General features: G+C 35.2%; 1 protein-coding gene across 12 annotated transcripts in view; it reads right to left on the bottom strand.

Moving 5' to 3' along the window:
• LOC131104132 (poly(rC)-binding protein 3-like) overlaps window positions 1-17013 on the bottom strand; it is a 40071-nt gene extending 23058 nt beyond the window's left edge. For 4 of the 12 annotated variants that reach the window (XM_058050969.1, XM_058050971.1, XM_058050970.1 and 1 more), the window contains exons 1-7: window positions 15887-16778; window positions 3024-3183; window positions 2878-2901; window positions 2767-2799; window positions 2574-2690; window positions 747-878; window positions 551-679 (exon numbers count right to left, since the gene is read on the bottom strand). In XM_058050969.1, the coding sequence (XP_057906952.1) occupies window positions 551-679; window positions 747-878; window positions 2574-2690; window positions 2767-2799; window positions 2878-2901; window positions 3024-3098 (510 nt within the window). In that variant the 5' untranslated portion in view covers window positions 3099-3183; window positions 15887-16778. Of the gene's footprint in view, window positions 1-550; window positions 680-746; window positions 879-2573; window positions 2691-2766; window positions 2800-2877; window positions 2902-3023; window positions 3184-15886; window positions 16786-16860 lie in introns of those variants that run through there. The other 8 variants (XM_058050964.1, XM_058050967.1, XM_058050966.1 and 5 more) reach the window with 4 other exon arrangements.
• Between the last annotated feature and the right edge of the window lie 4647 nt (window positions 17014-21660).

Below are 21660 nucleotides of genomic sequence, written 5' to 3'. Positions count from 1 at the left end.
ATAACAACAATAAAATAATAATAATAATAATAATAATAATAATAATAATAATAATAATAATAATAATAATAATAATAATAATAATAATTTATTTATATTTTAGGGGAGAATATGCAAGAATTGAACACAGAATTGAATTGGGTGGAATTGAACTCGGGTCTCCTAGCTGTGAGGCCTGCGGGCGAACCACTTGTCCACCATGCAGCCCTACTCAGAACTTAGAAATGCTTAATCTACATGTAAATTATATTTTTTCAATATAAATATAAATGTTAAATCTAAAGACAGAGTCGAGAGCCGAGAATCGAACTGGCTGTGTGGCCTGCAAGCTAACCACTCAACCACAGTGCAGCCTGGTCAAAGCATGTATATAAAAAAATAGTTTTTTAATAAGAGTCTAACAGAAGGATCATGGATGACGGTGCAGTTTTCCCCTAACATTGAGTATCTGCCATGCGCATTCATCAGCAATCAATACCATCAAAACCCCCCTTTGAATGTGACACCTGTCAATCAAATCCAACACAGCATGAAATAGAATTGACCCTACCTCCAGCATCACCACACATATCTGTTTGACACACTGGATGATGGCTTCAGGCGCCCCGGAGATGGTCACGGCCCTCTCGGTGGAATTGGGTAACATGTCTCCCGCCACCTGGACTTGAGCGCCTGTAGACTGGGAGTAGGAAAGTGTTAGTGATCAGGGGTTCCTGTTTCGGTTGAATGGAGACGACTTCCGCTACCTCTCTCATCTCTTTGATTTTGGATCCCCCCTTGCCAATAAGCGAGCCGCACTGGCTGGCCGGGACCACCAGCCTCAGGGTGACGGGGGGTTTGCTGGTGGCGGGACTGTTGCTCATGGAGTTGATGATGTCCTGGAATGACAGTTGTGGCTGATGTTTGATGTTGTTTCCGAGTGGGTGGCATCACATGACCGAACGTGGTTCCTGACCCTACGTTAGTTTCAGGGGCGGTATTGCTTGATATCGCATGGTATAATAATATGTATTTTTTTTATTTGTATTTTTTTGTTGAATAAAATGAAAAAGGTGTATATTCTGGTTGTAACCATTAATTTTAATTTTAATTTTAATTTTAATTTTAATTTTAATTTTAATTTTAATTTTAATTTTAATTTTAATTTTAATTTTTAGTATATTAGTATATACATTTAGTATATACATTTTTAAGTATATTTTTATTTTATATATTATATTTATTTAAAAAAAAACGTATTTATGGATTTATTTATTTTTTGTTGAATATCGCTTGATATCGCTTGACATCGCTTGACATCGCTTGATATCGCTTGATATCGCTTGATATCGCTTGATATCGCTTGGTATAATAATATGTATTTTATTTTTTTTATTTATATTTTTTGATGAATAAAATGAAAAAGGTGTTTATTCTGGTTGTAACCATTATATTTATTTAATTTTAATTTTAATTTTAATTTTAATTTTAATTTTAATTTTAATTTTTATTTTTATTTTTATTTTTATTTTTATTTTTATTTTTATTTTTATTTTTATTTTTATTTTTATTTTTATTTTTATTTTTATTTTTATTTTTATTTTTATTTTTATTTTTATTTATTTGAAACACGTATTTATGGATATATTTATTTTTTGTTGAATATCGCTTGATATCGCTTGATATCGCATGGTATAATAATATGTATTTTTTTATTTAAATGTTTTTGTTGAATAAAAGGAAAAAGGTGTTTATTCTGGTTGTAACCATTATATTTAATTTTAATTTTAATTTTAATTTTAATTTTAATTTTAATTTTAATTTTAATTTTAATTTTAATTTTAATTTTAATTTTAATTTTAATTTTAATTTTAATTTTAATTTTAATTTTAATTTTAATTTTAAAAACGTATTTATGGATTTATTTTTTTTGTTGAATATCGCTTGATATTGCTTGATATCGCTTGATAACGCTTGATACCACTTGATATCGCTTGATATCGCTATCGTTAATCAAATCAAATCAACTTTATTTGTAGAGCACTTTTCCTTATTTTTTAATTTTAATTTTAATTTTAATTTTAATTTTAATTTTAATTTTAATTTTAATTTTAATTTTAATTTTAATTTTAATTTTAATTTTAATTTTAATTTAATAATTTTAATATATTAATGTTAATATATTAATTTTATTTTTTAATTTTTATTGATATTAAATTTAAAATTTAAAATTTAAAATTTAAAATTTAAAATTTAAAATTTAAAATTTAAAATTTAAAATTTAATAAATTTAATAATATTATAATAATAATATTAATATTTAATATTTAATCAATTTTATCCGAGAGACGGGCAGACCCCCACATTAAAAGAGAGGCACCCCCAGCCGGCCGGGTCGAAGGGACCCAAGGATGGCACCCCCTCAGCAGACCCGACACAGCCCCCAGTGTGGAGGACCCCCCCCCCCCCTGATTTTGACATAAGCACAAATCTGCTTTTGCTAAAATCAATAATAATTATGAAGTTGGTCGACTTAAACAGGCAGTCGACATAAACGTTGACGTTTGGTCATGTGACCCTGAAAGTATTTTTACCTCCTCAAACTTGTAGGCGATCATGGCGAAGGCCTTGAAGATGGCGTCCGTCGGCCCCGTGATGGTGACTATCCGCTCGGGGCAGTTGCCCTCCGAGATGTTGATGCGGGCGCCACTCTGCACAAGACGACAGTTTGGTTTGGTACGTGCCAGAAATTACAAGACGGTGTTGACGTAAGACGCTCTTACTTACGTCTTCACGCATTTTCTTTACCGTCTCCCCTTTCTGAAAGCGAGAATGAATTTATACATTTATCGTTTATTAATATTTGCGTATGTTGCGTGTTTGAACGAGTCACCATACCTTTCCTATGATGCTGCCGACCTCCTGCACACACACACACACACACACACGCACACACATACACACACACACACACACACACAAAGACGTTAATTTGTGGGCGGGGTTCAGACACCATGTGATGCAAACGCCTCTCCGAGTCGCACCTTGCCGTGCATCAGCAGCCTGATGGTCAGGGTCACATTCAGTCCACCTTCTGATTGGACCTTGATGGGCTCCATGTCGGATGTGAGAGGAAGGGGCGTGGTCACGTCAAGAGAGGAGTCGGAGGGCCGGTGGGAATGCGATGGTGCAGAGGGAGGTCACCTGCGAGACAAATGGCGTCACACGTAAAGACTTATGATGGCGTGCAATGTCCCGGAGGCCGGTGAGGTAGAGTTGATGTCCCCCTCCGATTTTTGGATTAATATTTGCATGAAATGTTAAATGTTAACTGTTATTTCATTATCAATATTTAAATGTATTATTTGTATAAAATTTAACAAAAATGGTTTATCCTGGTTATGATTATATGTATCTATTTTTTATTTATTAATAATTTTTTGTTGAATAAAATGAAAAAAGTGTTTATTCTGGATGTAACATTATATTTATTTCATATTTAAAATCTTAAATATCAAATTTTTAATATCCAATATGTAATATTTTATTTTTAATATTTAATATTTAATTTTTAATGAATTAAATAACATTCAATAAATTAAATAATATTTAATATTTAATATTTAATATTTAATATTTAATATTTAATATTTAATATTTAATATTTAATATTTAATATTTAATATTTAATATTTAATATTTAATATTTAATATTTAATAAATTAAGTAATATTTGACATTTGATATTTATTTTTTCATATTTAATAAATTAAATAATATTTAATATTGAATATTTTAAATTTAATAAATTAAATAATATAGAATATTGAATATTTGACATTTAATATTTAATAAATTAAATAATATTTAATAAATTAAATAATATTTAATATTGAATATTGAATATTTAATAAATTAAATAATATTGAATATTGAATATTGAATATTGAATATTGAATATTGAATATTGAATATTGAATATTTAATTAATTTTAAAACGTATTTGTGGATGTATTTACTATTAATAATATGCTCAAACACTTACATGTAATAATAATAATAATAATAATAATAATAATAATAATAATAATAATAATAATAATAATAATAATAATAATAATAATAATAATAATAATAATAATAATAATAATAATAATAATAATAATAATAATAATAATAATAATAATAATAAAATGTAATACTTGTATTATTTTGTTGATATTATTACATTGCCTTAAACTGTTAGGTTCATTTATTTTTTTTAAGTTCTGCTTATATTCACGAACAACAAATTTGAGATATTTCAGCTTAGCATAGTTTAAGTATTAATATCGGCAATATTGGTAGTCTATTTCCTGTGTATCGGCTCGATACCACCCCTGTTATGCAATACAATACAAGACACACAATTCTAATGAAAGCAGCCATCTGATGTAATGCCTTGTAATACCGCTAGTGAACACAAGAGGTCGCTCCGGACCGTTGATGTCAAGCAGCCAAATCAGCATGGCCTTGCTTTCCATCCGCAGTAATATTTATTATGTTTTTCAGACCTACAACATTAAAAGACATCATAGAAATACGATTTTCTTTTCTTATTGTTTACATGCATGGAACTACTAATTGGATAAATCATTTCACTTCAATACAGATGACATGATGGTGCTTTTTCATCATGTATGTTCTTCACGCAGACATGATGCATCATAAAACCTCCCCGGAGCGGCCGACCTTGACGACGTCTTTATGTGCCAATCAGATGCGGGGGAAAAAAAAAAAAAAACACATTCTCTGTTTTCATCTCACCTGTCATGTCCGCATTTTTGCAGCTGCATCTGTTTCCCTGCCAGCTGCTAATTAGCAAACGTGCAATTATAGCAGAATTTGAACGTTCCCTCATTAGAAGAACAGCGGAGACAGCTGTGGGAACCGAGAGGCTCACTTGTGGACCGACCCGGCACCGCGCTATATAAAAGCTATGCTGCGACCCCTGCGGAGGCCGAGTGAGCCGAGTGAGCCGAGTGAGCCGAGTGATGCGTTCAGGGGATTCTGTCGACAGATGTCTCTCCAATCTCCCAGAGGAGAGCAGATTACATAAAAAACCTTAATCTGGGTTTAAGACTCCATCCAGCGGTGCAGCTCAACATATCGCTGCTGCAAAACAAGTCAGTGTTTGACGTTGCACCCCGAGTCCGAGTCCAGGAAGCGGTCGGTGCCACAAAAATCGGGAATGAAAGCGTCTTGTGAAGCGGGATTAAAACGTTGAGAGCTTAGATTGAGGTCAAGAACAAAGGAGGTGAGATTGAACAAGGTCGGAGTTAAGAGTGGAGCTGTTTTCGGTATACGCATCATGGAATTGGGTCAAGGCCTCGTGAATCATTTGGCCCATCGGGCTAAAACCTTGCAGCCAATAGTGTTTTTTTTGGGGGGGGGGGGGGTATTTTTTTAGGTCAGATTTTATTGCATTTTTGTGGAAAACACTTCCAAAAGGACTTTTTCCCCCACAGGAAATCATTCATTCATTCATTTTCTACCGCTTATCCTCACAAGGGTCACTGGGGTGCTGGAGCCTATCCCAGCTATCTTCGAACAAGAGGCGGGGTACACCCTGGAGTGGTTGCCAGCCCACAGCAATTCTTAATAAAGATGTGGAATACACAATTCATAATAGAGATGTTATTCATTCCAAACCACCATTTTCCCCCACAGGAAATCATTCATTCATTCATTTTCTACCGCTTATACTCACAAGGGTCACGGGGGTGCTGGAGCCTATCCCAGCTATTTTTATTTTTATTTTTTGGTATTTTTTTTAGGTCAGATTTTATTGCATTTTTGTGGAAAACAAACAATTCTTAATAGAGATGTTATTCATTCCTTCCAAAAGGACTTTTTCCCCCACAGGAAATCATTCATTCATTCATTTTCTACTCACGAGGGTCACGGGGGTGCTGGAGCCTATCCCAGCAGTTTTTTGTTTTTTTTTGTAATTTTTTAGGTCAGATTTTATTGTATTTTTGTGGAAAACACTTCCAAAAGGACTTTTTCCCCCACAGGAAATCATTAATTCATTCATTTTCTACCACTTATCCTCACAAGGGTCACTGGGGTGCAAGAGCCTATCCCAGCTATCTTCGAACAAGAGGCGGGGTACACCCTGGAGTGGTTGCCAGCCCACAGCAATTCTTAATAATTCTTATTAATTCCTTCCAAAAGGACTTTTTCCCCCACAGGAAATCATTCATTCATTCATTTTCTACCGCTTATACTCACGAAGGTCACGGGGTGCTGGAGCCTATCCAAGCTGTTTTTTTTGGTAATTTTTTTAGGTCAGATTTTATTGTATTTTTGTGGAAAACACACAATTTTAATAGAGATGTTATTCATTCCTTCCAAAAGGACTTTCCCCCCCACAGGAAATCATTCATTCATTCATTTTCTACTCACGAGGGTCACGGGGGTGCTGGAGCCTATCCCAGCAGTTTTTTGGTTTTTTTTTGGTAATTTTTTAGGTCAGATTTTATTGCAATTTTGTGGAAAACACACAATTTTTAATAAAGATGTTATTCATTCCTTCCAAAAGGACTTTTTCCCCCACAGGAAATCATTCATTCATTCATTTTCTACCGCTTATACTCACAAGGGTGCTGGAGCCTATCCCAGCTGTTTTTTTGGGGGGGTAATTTTTTAGGTCAGATTTTACTGTATTTTTGTGGAAAACACACAATTCTTAATAAAGATGTTATTCATTCCTTCCAAAAGGATTTTTTCCCCACATCATTCATTCATTTTCTACTCACGAGGATCACAGGGGTGCTGGAGCCTATCCCAGCAGTTTTTTTGTATTTTTTGGTAATTTTTTAGGTCAGATTTTATTGCATTTTTGTGGAAAACAAACAATTCTTAATAGAGATGTTATTCATTCCTTCCAAAAGGACTTTTTCCCAACGGGAAATCATTAATTCATTCATTTTCTACTCACGAGGGTCATGGGGGTGCTGGAGTCTATCCCAGCAGTTTTTTGGGTTTTTTTTGGTAATTTTTTTAGGTCAGATTTTATTGCATTTTTGTGGAAAACACAACATTCTTAATAGAGAGGTTATTCATTCCTTCCAAAAGGACTTTTTCCCGACGGGAAATAATTCATTCATTCATTTTCTACCGCTTATACTCACGAGGGTCACGGGGGTGCTGGAGCCTATCCAAGCTGTTTTTTTGGTAATTTTTTAGGTCAGATTTTATTGCATTTTTGTGGAAAACACAACATTTTTAATTGAGATATTATTCATTCCTACCAAAAGGACTTTTCCCCCACAGGAAATCATTCATTCATTCATTTTCTACTGCTTATACTGACAAGGGTCATGGGGGTGCTGGAGCCTATCCCAGCTGTTTTTTTTTGTTAATTTTTTAGGTCAGATTTTATTGTATTTTTATGGAAAACACAAAATTTTAAATAGAGATGTTATTCATTCCTTCCAAAAGGACTTTTCCCCCCACAGGAAATCATTCATTCATTCATTTTCTACCGCTTATCCTCACAAGGGTCACGGGGGTGCTGGAGCCTATCCAAGATATTTTTTATATTTTTTTGGTAATTTTTTAGGTCAGATTTTATTGTATTTTTGTGGAAAACACAACATTTTTAATAGAGATGTTATTCATTCCTTCCAAAAGGACTTTTCCCCCACAGGAAATCATTCATTCATTCATTTTCTACCGCTTATCCTCACAAAGGTCATGGAGGTGCTGGAGCCTATCCCAACTGTTTTTTTGGGGGTAATTTTTTAGGTCAAATTTTATTTTATTCATTCCAAAACACAATTTTCCCCACAGGAAATCATTCATTCATTTATTTTCTACCGCTTATCCTCACAAAGGTCGCGGGGGTGCTGGAGCCTATCCCAGCTGTCTTCGGACAAGAGGCGGGGTACACCCTGGACTGGTGGCCAGCCCACAGGAAATCCATTAAATGCAATTCATTTGTTCCAGAATATCAGATTTTTGAAAGAGAATATTTACTTTGACATGCAGAAACACAGCTAGGAGAACCGAGTTCGATTCCACCCTGTTCTCCCCGTGCATGCGTGGGTTTTCTCCGGGTACTCCGGTTTCCTCCCACATTCCAAAAACATGCTAGGTTAATTAGCGACTCCAAATTGTCCATAGGTATGAATGTGAGTGTGAATGGTTGTTTGTCTATATGTGCCCTGTGATTGGCTGGCCACCAGTCCAGGGTGTGCACCGCTTCTCGCTTGAAGACAGCTGGGATAGGCTCCAGCACCTTCCATAGGTCCCATAGGTCCATATTCAGGATCATAGTCTCCCAAATGATTCCATTATCTGAATAAGTCTTATGACCATTTTTTGTGAAGTTATATGCACAAATGCCGAAAATAGTCCTATGTCACAATGTTAAAAAAAAACATTCCAAATCCAGACGGTGCTCCGGATCACCCCCAAAATGGAATCACGTCTTCCATATCCCATTTCTAACAATTCCTGAAAATTTCATCGAAATCCATACAGAACTTTACAAGTTATTTTGAACTCAAACAGATAAATGGCAGCAAAAACATCCATACTGAGGAACATATATGATATACTTATACATATATGAGGAATGAAATGGATAAATGAATATTTAACACAAGGAGTCCTAAGATTTATAGTAGTATAGCAGTATTTATAGAATAGATAGTGAAAAATGAAAAGGCCTCTTTAATATTTTGTAAAGCAACACATGCAGATATGCTAAGAAGTTATACATATGTCAAGAAATAAACTGCGTGTCAATTTTGCCATTTAGGTGAAAAATTTATTATCAGTCTCAACTTCAGGCTTTTTTCCCCTCTTTTTTTTTGCATTTTTTTTCATTGTGAATAAACTTTGTACATTTTCTTTTTGTAATATTATGACTTTAGTCACATAATGTTTTGGTAATGGTAATGGTTTAATTTCATTTGAACATGCATCAGATTACAATTGAATGCATCCCATAATCAGTTCCCAGTTCCACATGTCCAAAAGGAGTAGGAAGAAGCAAAGCTTATTAAATCCTACCCCTCCATCTGGTACTTTTACAATCACTAACTGTTACATTTGTTCACTTCCTGCTTTCCATAATACAGTTTAAATTTGTTTTAATTATTTTTATTTTTATTTTTATTTTTATTTTTATTTTTATTTTTATTTTTATTTTTATTTTTATTTTTATTTTTATTTTTATTTTTATTTTTATTTTTATTTTTATTTTTATTTTTATTTTTATTTTTATTTTTAACAATCAGCAACTGTTACATTTGTTCACTTTCCTCGTTTTTAATATAATTTAAGTATTTTATTTTATTTGTATTTATTTTTATTTATTTTTATTTATTTTATTTTTTACAATTAGTAACTGTTACATTTGTTCACTTCCTGCTTTCCTAATATAATTTAAGTTTTTTGTATTTATTCAATAAATTTTTATTTTTATTTTTATTTTTATTTTTATTTTTATTTTTATTTTTATTTTTATTTTTATTTTTATTTTTATTTTTATTTTTATTTTTATTTTTATTTTTAACAATCAGCAACTGTTACATTTGTTCACTTTCCTCTTTTTTAATATAATTTAAGTATTTTATTTTATTTGTATTTATTTGTATTTATTTATATTTATTTTTATTTATTTTATTTTTTACAATTAGTAACCGTTACATTTGTTCACTTCCTGCTTTCCTAATATAATTTAAGTTTTTTGTATTTATTCAATAAATTTTTATTTTTATTTTTATTTTTATTTTTATTTTTATTTTTATTTTTATTTTTATTTTTATTTTTATTTTTATTTTTATTTTTATTTTTATTTTTATTTTTATTTTTATTTTTATTTTTATTTTTATTTTTATTTTTATTTTTATTTTTATTACATATTATTATATGTAATAAAATAATAATAAAATAATAAAATAAATAAACAAATAATAAAATAATAATATTATTTTATTATTTATTACAATCAGTAACTGTTACATTTGTTCACTTCCTGCCTTTCTGATATAATTTTATTATTAATTATATTAATTATATTATATTGTTATATTGTTATATTATTAATTATTTTTTAATTTTCATTTTTTATGTTTTGACTTTGTTCCCGTATTATTAGGACTTTTCCCCCAATGTTATTTTCTAAAAATTACCCTTTTAAAAAATATTTATCCCAACTTATTTCATTCACACAAATGGGATGACGTCTTTTATTCCACTCAATTCACTCAACTGCGCCTCCACCAATTTGGTATCCCCACCAATTGACAATGAAGTGGAGCAGCACTAACCAGTGAGTGAAAAGCTCTGGGCTGACAATTTATTGACCAGTACGGCTCTGAGGACACCAACCTATTATTGCACAGCCATCTGTTTATATTATCATCTTTTATGATCATTAAGACAGTGTAGGAAATCCGAAACAAAATTGTTTCTGAAAACTGAAGCTTGACTGCACGTTTTGAATTTTGCGGCTTCGCTCTCACATTTTTATATCAATTCACAAATAATTAATTTTTCATGGTTGACTATTATGGCCTATTATTAGTGCAAAATATGCAAGCAAAATGAAGCATTTTCATGCATAAAATATCTAAATGAAGTAAAATATAAATATAAGGCATTCAGATGACGCATTCAATAGATGTTGTGATGTAGTAATCTACACTGCTCACTAGGTGTCAGCAATGTTACTGTTAATTGATTAATCCCTCATAAAAACACAAACTACTAAGTTAAAACAACACTTCCTGTCTGCTCCCACTCAGCTTGCCTCTTATTTATGTTTTATTTTTTCTTATTATGTCTACTGAATTGGGTAATTGGAGAGTAAATGTGACTATAGGGGTGTTATTTCATGTGTAGAGAACTCTAATAATGTTAAGAAGTGTATTTAGAAAGGTCGTTAATGTTTTTTCTGTGCTATGAAAACCAACTTTATGAAAATTCACTTATCACCAAATACCCGTGATAAATGAGGGACTTTCTTGTTAGTGTTGTGATTGTTCTCTGGTCATATTCATGCAAAATTATGAAAATATTCTATTTATGAATAAGGAATCCAACTTTATGAAAATTCAGTTATCACTGTCGGGTCTGGATACAAATACCCGTGATAAATGAGGGACTTTCTTATTAGTGTTGTGATTGTTCTTTGGTTATATTCATGCACAAATATGAAAATATTCTATTTATGAATAAGGAATCCAACTTTATGAAAATTCACTTATCACTGTCGGGTCTGGAACCAAATACCCGTGATAAATGAGGGACTTTCTTGTTAGTGTTTTGATTGTTCTCTGGTCATATTCATGCACAAATATGAAAATATTCTATTTATGAATAACAAATCGAACTTTACAAAAATTCACTTATCACAGTCGGGTCTGGAACCAAATACCCGTGATAAATGAGGGACTTTTTTTTGTGTTGTGATTGATCTCTGGTCATATTCATGCACAAATATGAAAATATTCTATTTATGAATAAGGAATCAAACTTTATGAAAATTCACTTATCACAGTCAGGTCTGGAACCAAATATCCGCGATAAATGAGGGACTTTCTTATTAGTGTTGTGATTGTTCTTTGGTTATATTCATGCACAAATATGAAAATATTCTATTTATGAATAAGGAATCCAACTTTATGAAAATTCACTTATCACTGTCGGGTCTGGAACCAAATACCCGTGATAAATGAGGGACTTTCTTGTTAGTGTTTTGATTGTTCTCTGGTCACATTCATGCACAAATATGAAAATATTCTATTTATGAATAACAAATCGAACTTTACAAAAATTCACTTATCACAGTCGGGTCTGGAACCAAATACCCGTGATAAATGAGGGACTTTTTTTTGTGTTGTGATTGATCTCTGGTCATATTCATGCACAAATATGAAAATATTCTATTTATGAATAAGGAATCAAACTTTATGAAAATTCACTTATCACAGTCGGGTCTGGAACCAAATATCCGCGATAAATGAGGGACTTTCTTGTTAGTGTAGAAATTCACTTATCACGGTCGGGTCTGGAACCAAATACCCGTGATAGATGAGGGACTTTCTTGTTAGTGTTGTGATTGTTCTCTGGTTATATTCATGCATAAATATTAAAACATTTTATTTATGAATAAGGAATCCAACTTTATAAAAATTCACTTATCACTGTCGGGTCTGGAACCAAATACCCGTGATAAATGAGGGACTTTCTTATTAGTGTTGTGATTATTCTCTGGTCATATTCATGCACAAATATAAGATGGTATGTTTTATTGTCTGCGATTGACCCTAAAGAGAATTAAGCGGCATAGAAAATTTAGCATAGAAACATACAATAATAATAATAATAATAATAATATGAATAAAAATATTGATATTAAATTAATATTGTCGAGTCAATTTTATAATTTTTTTTAAACCCTCACAAAGTCTGACGGTCAGGACAGGAATGGGGGTGCGGGGGGGGGGGGGCACAACGAGGGGACGGCAGAGAATTTTTCATGACATCTGACGGGGAAAGTGGGTCATGCTCGGTGTTGCAGCGCTGCTAGCCTCCTCCTCTATGGCGGCTATTGAATTAATCACGCTTTACGCTCGGCTGGGCAACGCGGTGCACAAAATACACCCCCACCGCAAAACCCACCACCCCCAACCCCCGTTCCCACCTCCTCGCTTTCTTACCGAATTTCCCCGCGTCTGATTGCTACAGAAAAGACTTGAGCATTGCTCTTGAAGAAAGATGAATCGGTGGCCTTGTCTCTTTTGTGCTCGAGTGACAATGCGGAGATGAGCGCTGGTTTATGAGGAGCTGCTGATGTGGAAATGATGCTAAAAACACTCCTAGCTAGAAAGTACCCAGCAGTAGTGACGTCAATATTGGCATAATAATAATATGGGATTTCTGCTGATAATGATATGGAGTCAAAGTAGTTAATAATTTCACATTTTGTTCTTATTCGGATGTTTGTGCAACATAGAAATGTGCAGCTTTCTTACTTGTCAACACTATGAGAACATGTATTGCTTATGATTATTACTGAGATATGATGTTTCAAATAAAAATGACAATTTTTCGACAATATTGCAGTATTTGTGTTGTTTTGCGGTTTTACGGTTTACAGCAGGGGTCTTAAACTCAATTTACTTGGGGGCCACTGGAGCTCGAGTCTGGGTCAGACTGGGCCGCATCAGGTTTTCAAAAAAAAAATTAAAAAAAAATTAAAAATTAAAAAATATTAAATACAATTTTTTAATTTTAATTTTAATTTTAATTTTAATTTTAATTTAAAAAAATGTAATTAAAATTTAAATATTATTTACAACATATTGCGCAACCGCAGGGTCTTGAGACGCATGCTAACTCGCAAACTAGAGAGCTAGCGACCTAAACGGTAGCCTTCAAGTTATTTCCTTTCAACTTAAATAGCCAAAAACTTACCACTTCCACACGGATAGGGAGGATAACTATTAACAGTTATTTAACCTTTAACATGAACATTAATCAAACGTAATAATTTTTTCTGGGTACATGATACCATACAGCATCCATATCAAACATTAAACTTTCATATCAAGGCGGGGGCCTCAAACTAGTGTCCTGCGCGCCACATTTGGCCCACGGCCGCGTGTTTGAGACCACTGGTATACAGTAAAGAAAAGCATAATGTTTTCTTATATTAGCTTTAGAGAAGAGCTGCTGCTTATAGCGATATTGGTAATGAAGTGCTAGACCAGGTGTTAGATTCCCCCACTCTCCCCCACCCCCGACCACGTTGTAGACCCCAGTGATGGACAATATCGTCATATCGGATACGGGTAAGAACGCCAATATCGAGGATCTCAGCTGGTACGGTCGTGGGATCTATCACCATCCATCCATGACAAATTCGAGGAAATTTTTCAAGTCAAATCAGTTGAATAGTACTAATAGGAACTCATGGTGCATTCACTGACATTCGGTCATTATTTCACTGTTATTATTTTTTGAACCACTGAGGATCCCTTGTGGTTGCCAAACTGTCGTCAGCGAACCCCAACCATTCATTCATTCATTCATTTTTACCACTTTTCGCGGTAAATTAATTAAAATTAAAATTAAAATTAAAATTAAAATTAAAATTAAAATTAAAATTAAAATTAAAATTAAAATTAAAATTAAAATTAAAATTAAAATTAAAATTAAAATTAAAATTAAAATTAAAATTAAAATTAAAATTAAAATTAAAATTAAAATTAAAAACCCTAATAAATCATATTTTTCAGTCTATTGAAAGGTCTGGTATGAAAATAAGAAGCAGATTATGATGGATTAATGTTATGATATTGTACATATGTCTAAAAAAATTAAAATTAAAATTAAAATTAAAATTAAAATTAAAATTAAAATTAAAATTAAAATTAAAATTAAAATTAAAATTAAAATTAAAATTAAAATTAAAATTAAAATTCTACCGCTTTTCCTCACAAGGGTCCTCACATATAGACAAACAACCATTCACACTCATATTCATACCTATGGACAATTTGGAGTGAGGGTGGAATCAAACCCTTGTCTCCTAGCTGTGAGGTCCGCGTGCGAACCACTCGACCACCGTGCCGCCCAAAGAAAGAAAGCATCCTCCCAACTAAATCATCTGTTCCTCCTTCATCCTCACATTGATAGAGTGACGGCCCCATGTTAATGGGACCACAACCAACAATTGACATGTACTTTCATTTATCAAACACAGATGTCTGCGTTTGAAGACGAGTCACGTCGTCATTTGACCCGGGGCAAAGGATGAGTCTGGCCAATATGCTGGCCCCCAACTGGAGGACGGGGGGGCGGGGGGGCGCTCCGGATGTTTGTGCTCCAATTACAAGTGAACAAAGGGGAAATTAGCGTGCAAATAGGGCAGCGGGGCAGGGGGTAGGGGGTAGGGGGCTTAGTGGGGGCCCTCCGGCTGATGTGTTTTTGCTCCCCGGCAAACTTCTGACCTGATGAACGAAACGCAGGTTTTGGACTAGAACTGTTCTTCACTGGTATATGAGCATCGCTCTTTTGTTGTACGTGGTGCGACGGAATGGGAGGGGGGGGGGCGATGGGGGGGTGGGGGCGTGGACGTATATGACAGTGCTTTCAAAAGCTGTCAGTGCAGATCATCCGCCCGGCGTCCCGGTACCTCAACCCCGATCACGATCAAACGCTTCCTCAAAACCCGGTCAGAGCGAAGCTAACTTAGGAACCCAAAAAAGTACATTTGAGTGCGTTAGCGCCCGCGATGGGGGCTGTGGGGCGGGCGGGGGGGGGGCACGCAGTCAGAGGCTTAACGATACACACGCACCATGTTGTGCCGTGTGAAAGAGCTGCGCGTCAAGTCGGCCATTTTAGATCTGCGGTAATTTACAATAAGTCATATTACAACGGTTGACTTTTTAAGGGGGTCCGAGCTCCCCCAAAACGGGGTGATTGTTTTACCCCCCCACCCCCGTCCCCCCCAACAACAACAAGCGTCCACTGCAGATACGACGTAATCTTTATCAAATATGGCAGCGGCAACATCAGCGTGACGATAATTGCAATAACGACCACGTATCGGTTTCGTGTTGCATTCAAGGTCAGTCCAGCGAGTCTCGGACAATCAAAGCCGTTATGCTTGAGCGAAAACGACAAAACCCAGTCAACTCACCGACACAATCGAGCTAATTTTTCCACGCGTAAAAAACGTCAACAATGAATTATTAAGAGTGACAGCTTGATAAAAAAAAAAAGGTCGCAGGTTAAGCACCGACAAGATTGTAGAATATTTGTAATTAATCTGGAATTAATCCAACGCAAAACCACTCAATGAAAACACCAAATCCAAATCAAGAAAATCGTTTTTTTTTACCTTTCTGTAGCGAAGAATGATGTCAGCGAGCGCCGTTGGTGTTGCTAGATTAAAAATCGTAAAAAGGAAAATGATAACCCCCGCCTTCACGCGCTTCCTTTTTGCTGTGCTCGGAATGACTCGCCACCTGATTGGTCCGTGCCGACGGGGTCACGTGAGCGACCCGCAGGAACATGTGACCGCTCCCCGAAATGGTACGGTATAACGCTCGCGGTACATCAACGACTAACTTTAGCTGTTTAGCGTACTGTTTTTGGAGTCTAAATAGTCCGTATCATGAAAACACGCCCCCCCACACACTTTTTTTTTGCCCCCTTTTGTTATGCTCCGATAAAACGAGGGCATGCCCACCGAAGCGTGAAGGTATCGCGGGGACATATCGAGGAACGAAGACGGTGTCCCATTCTACCAGACGCCCAAACTCACATAGAACTTTGAACCCAATAAATCGGTAAAAACCGATTCTACCGTTCTGTAGAAGATCCATCTCCTACGTTTTTTTTTTTAATCCGCTCACATGTGTCTATGTATGTGTGTGTGTGTGTGCGGAATTATAAGGATTGGGAGGCATCCCATCCAGATTTTCCAATCTAGCACAAATCAAGCCGTTATGTCAGATGGACAGTTGCGCCGAGCTTAATCTGACATTATTAGGCTTGAACGGGGGGCGGCTAGCGAGAAAAAGCAAATGCTTCTGGATTAGGGGCAACGCAGACAATAAAGAACATGTTTTACCTCGCTAACACATCTTTTCCGCGATACGGATGCAGTTTCATCCCAACCGATTCCTGATATCATTCCGATATCGCATAAATATACACAAACTTAAATGTAACATAGCCTATGGGATAAAACACAAATAGAGCATTAAATTAGCTCTGCATTGAAGAGTAGCAAAGTGGGGGGGTGCGAGGGGGGTGTGAGGTGCCACTACACCGGCTGAGGCCTTTAAGGAAAGTAAACCGAAGTCTTACCGGTGCAGGGAAAGCTCCTTCAGAGGAAAAAGATGGCCGTCAGAGTTTAGAACCGATATGGCACATTAATGGAACACTAAGACTATAACTTTGATTGACCCCACCCTGAATTTTAGTGCCCGCCCATGGCCTCAAGGAAGGTGACGGGCAGCCCCCTATTAGCACCCCCGCACACACCAGAACTCCAAAGTCCTCATAGGCTACATCCCCTATCAGGATACCGTGGATTAATGGAAGCAGAAGGGCGTGAAGGAGACGGCGGTTGCAGTCAATCCAAACCGATTGTGACCCCGACGCAAGACCCAAACATGCAGAGTTGACCCGGTGTTGAAACGGGAACGGCGTGGGAAAGTGATGGAATCGCGTGTGTATTCAAGGTGTGAGGAAATTGCAAGGTCATATTGGATCTGTGCCTTTTTTGCCACACTTTTGTTCAGCCATATTGATTTCCCATGAGCGGCTGGCTAATAAGAGCATGTAACTATTGACAGTGCAGGACTGGACCGGAGCCAGTCATTGGGGATCCAAGTACACAATCAGCAGTAATACCTGACTCGGATGGAAAATAAACTTACCACTGCTCAGACACATACGCAGTTTGAGGGAGAAGGTGGTCCGGTCGTGTGTTCCTCAACAGTTAAATCGAGTTCTAAATGATAAGAAGAAGAAGACGTAACAAGAAGTTACTCCGTATAGGTACTAGGGATTTTTTTCTGGGTACATGATACCATACAGCATCCATATCAAACTTTAAACTATCATATCAAGGCGGGGGCCTCAAACTAGTGTCCACATTTAAAATTCATTTTAATTTTAATTTTAATTTTAATTTTAATTTTAATTTTAATTTTAATTTTAATTTTAATTTTAATTTTAATTTTAATTTTAATTTTAATTTTAATTTTAATTTTAATTTTAATTTTAATTTTTTTTTAATTATTTTTCTGACATATGTACAATATCATAACATTAATCCATCATAATCTGCTTGTTATTTTCATACCTGACCTTTCAATAGACTGAAAAATATGATGTATTAGGGTTTTTATTAGAGTTTTTAAAATTTTAATTTTAATTTTTTTGACATATGTACAATATCATAACATTAATCCATCATAATCTGCTTGTTATTTTCATACTAGACCTTTTAATAGACTGAAAAATATGAATTATTAGGGTTTTTATTCTAGTTTTTTAATTTTAATTTTAATTTTAATTTTAATTTTAATTTTAATTTTAATTTTAATTTTAATTTTAATTTTAATTTTAATTTTAATTTTAATTTTAATTTTAATTTTAATTTTAATTTTAATTTTTTTTACATATATACAATATCATAACATTAATCCATCATAATCTGCTTGTTATTTTCATTGCAGACCTTTCAATAGACTGAAAAATATGATTTCTTAGGGTTTTTTAAATTTTAATTTTAATTTAAATAAAATTAATTAAAATTAAAATTAAAATTAAAATTAAAATTAAAATTAAAATTAAAATTAAAATTAAAATTAAAATTAAAATTAAAATTAAAATTAAAATTAAATTTTTTTAGACATATGTACAATATCATAACATTAATACATCATAATCTGCTTCTTATTTTCATACCAGACCTTTCAATAGACTGAAAAATATGATTTATTAAGGTTTTTATTAAGGTTTTTTTTATTTAAATTTTTTTTAGACATATGTACAATATCATAACATTAATCCATCATAATCTGCTTGTTATTTTCAAAGCAGACCTTTCAATAGACTGAAAAATATGATTTATTCGGGTTTTTGTGTAAAGTGTGTCATGCTCAATAGATGAACATATGAAAGCTCAGGAGAACATGGTGTGTTTTTAGGGCTGTATAACAAAGTGGATGCGGGTCTTTTTTGCTTTTAATGTCTCATCCTCGTCTTTTGTGTAGAGATTTTTCCCCGTCAGCCATGATCGGACCACTCTTGTGTACAATAAAGCCCTTTTGTGAAAGCATCCCTGTAACGCTGGTGCAAATCTACACAAAGCAACCTCAGCTTCCTAATGGAAAAAAAAGGGCCTGACCCTCTTTGCTGCTGTTGGTAATGGCTGCACTCTGCCTGCTGGCCAAAACCATTGATGGATACAGGAGGGGAACTTTTGAACGGGAACGGGAACAAGACAGCGTCCTGCACAAGTGATGGCTATGGAGTCAGTCAACAAGCCGTCTATATTCAATGCCTTCCCCTTGGGAATGCATTTAAAGCAACACACACAAGCACGCATCCTATTTATGTTTTTATAGCTTATTTGTTGTATGATGATATGTCTGTCATATTGGGCAATAGGAGTACAAAGTGACTATAGGGGTGTTAGGTCATGTCTAGGGGGCTAACCAAGGGCCTTTCTTTGCAAGTGGCATGTTATTTGGTGCAGGGTGCCTTCATTGAGTGTCTTGTGACCCCCCGAGTGGACCATCTCCGGTAAATAATGCCTATATTTCATCCAAACATATGCATATTAAATATACTGTTATGTATTTATTTGCCTAAAAGATGCATTTTCAAACATAAACATGGCTCCATTAAGTAAAATACAACCATGAGGCATTCAGGGGACACTAACATAGGCTGTAAATGCGTGTTGGAATGATCCCACAACAGCACAATAATCCCGAATAAACTCAACTCTGAGCCCATGATGTCACTTCCTGTCCACGATTCACTATGCTCCCCTTGGGAACGCATTTAAAGCAACACACACAAGCACGCGTCCTATTTATGTCTTTATAGATTATTTGTTGTATGATGATATGTCTGTCATATTGGGCAATAGGAGTACAAAGGTGACTATAGGGGTGTTAGGTCATGTCTAGGGGGCTCTAATACAGTTTAAGGTTTTCTATGCTCAACCGTCTCCGGTAAATAATGCCTATATTTCATCCAAACATATGTATATTAAATATACTTAAAGGCACAATAATCCCAAATAAAGACACGAGAAAGATGAAACTCAACTCTGATGTCACTTCCTGTCCACGATTCACTATGCTCCCCTTGGGAACGCATTTAAAGCAACACACACAAGCACCCGTCCTATTTATATTTTTATAGTTTATTTGTTGTATGATGATATGTCTGTCATATTGGGCAATAGGAGTACAAAGGTGACTATAGGGGTGTTAGGTCATGTCTAGGGGGCTCTAATACTGTTTAAGGTTTTCTATGCTCAACCGTCTCCGGTAAATAATGCCTATATTTCATCCAAACATATGTATATTAAATATACTTAAAGGCACAATAATCCCAAATAAAGACAAGAGCAAAATGAAACTCAACTCTGAGCCTCTGATATCACTTCCTGTCTGCGATTCACTCTGCTCCCCTTGGGAATGCATTTAAAGCAACACACACAAGCATGCATCCTATTTATGTTTTTATAGCTTATTTGTTGTATGATGATATGTCTGTCATATTGGGCAATAGGAGTACAAAGGTGACTATAGGGGTGTTAGGTCATGTCTAGGGGGCTCTAATACTGTTTAAGGTTTTCTATGCTCAACCGTCTCCGGTAAATAATGCCTATATTTCATCCAAACATATGTATATTAAATATACTTAAAGGCACAATAATCCCAAATAAAGACAAGAGCAAAATGAAACTCAACTCTGAGCCTCTGATGTCACTTCCTGTCTGCGATTCACTCTGCTCCCCTTGGGAATGCATTTAAAGCAACACACACAAGCATGCATCCTATTTATGTTTTTATAGCTTATTTGTTGTATGATGATATGTCTGTCATATTGGGCAATAGGAGTATAAAGGTGACTATAGGGGTGTTAGGTCATGTCTAGGGGGCTCTAATACAGCTTAAGGTTTTCTATGCTCAACTTACAAAAATATTGTGATTATAAAGAAGGATTCTCGGTGGTTCGGAGTGGGTGTGTCTTGGGGGGTGGGGGTGACGTGAACGGAACCAAGGGCCTTTCTTTGCAACTGGCTTTCGGGCATGTTATTTGGTGCAGGTGCCTTCATTGGGTGTCTTGGGTGTCACGCAACGCATTTATGTTTTTATAGCTTATTTGTTGTATGATGATATGTCTGTCATATTGGGAAATAGGAGTACAAAGTGACTATAGGGGTGTTAGGTCATGTCTAGGGGGCTCTAATACTGTTAGGGTTAGGGTGCCGACGCTAACACAAGAGGAGGGTTAAGGTTTACCAGCACCCATTACACCCCTAAACCTGAACCCTCCTGGTTCAGCCAGTCCACCCTGGGTTCAAAACCTCTGTTGGAGTTCCATACAAACGCATATCATCATTAAATGACTTGAATAAGAACGAAGCTACGCCATAACTCCGCGGCGGCACGGAAGCGGTGCTAAATGCCGCATGAGAGAAGCGTATTTTAATCAACGCGGCACATCAACACGTGGGCTCCCCTGGAACGGTCCCAACAGGATTTAGTCTCCGTCCACGGGATGAGATATGACACGCTAAGTTGCAGGGCACATACAGCTGTGAAATCACATGATGACGACGATGAGCACGGCGCCCATATGCCGAACTGTAGCCAATACGAGCCAACGGATTACGGGAACGACCGCGAATGTGGATAAAAGTACTACGCAAGACGACTGGTGCATTGCAGTGGCGGAGCAAACCATTTCCTTAGCTCGTACGCAGTGATAGAAATTGGACCTGACCACGCCAGAGGCTGGAGATGAGACACTCTGGCGCACACACACACTCAGAGGAACATCATAAAGCTCAGAAGGACAGCCTTTTGACGTGAGCAAACTTAGAGGGCCTGCGGTGCAGAACGCCAAGAC

This window comes from Doryrhamphus excisus, chromosome 16 (assembly GCF_030265055.1).
Source record: "Doryrhamphus excisus isolate RoL2022-K1 chromosome 16, RoL_Dexc_1.0, whole genome shotgun sequence".
Lineage (NCBI taxonomy): Eukaryota > Metazoa > Chordata > Actinopteri > Syngnathiformes > Syngnathidae > Doryrhamphus > Doryrhamphus excisus.
Note: the sequence above shows the minus strand (reverse complement) of the source record. Positions and strands in the feature narration are given on the sequence as shown.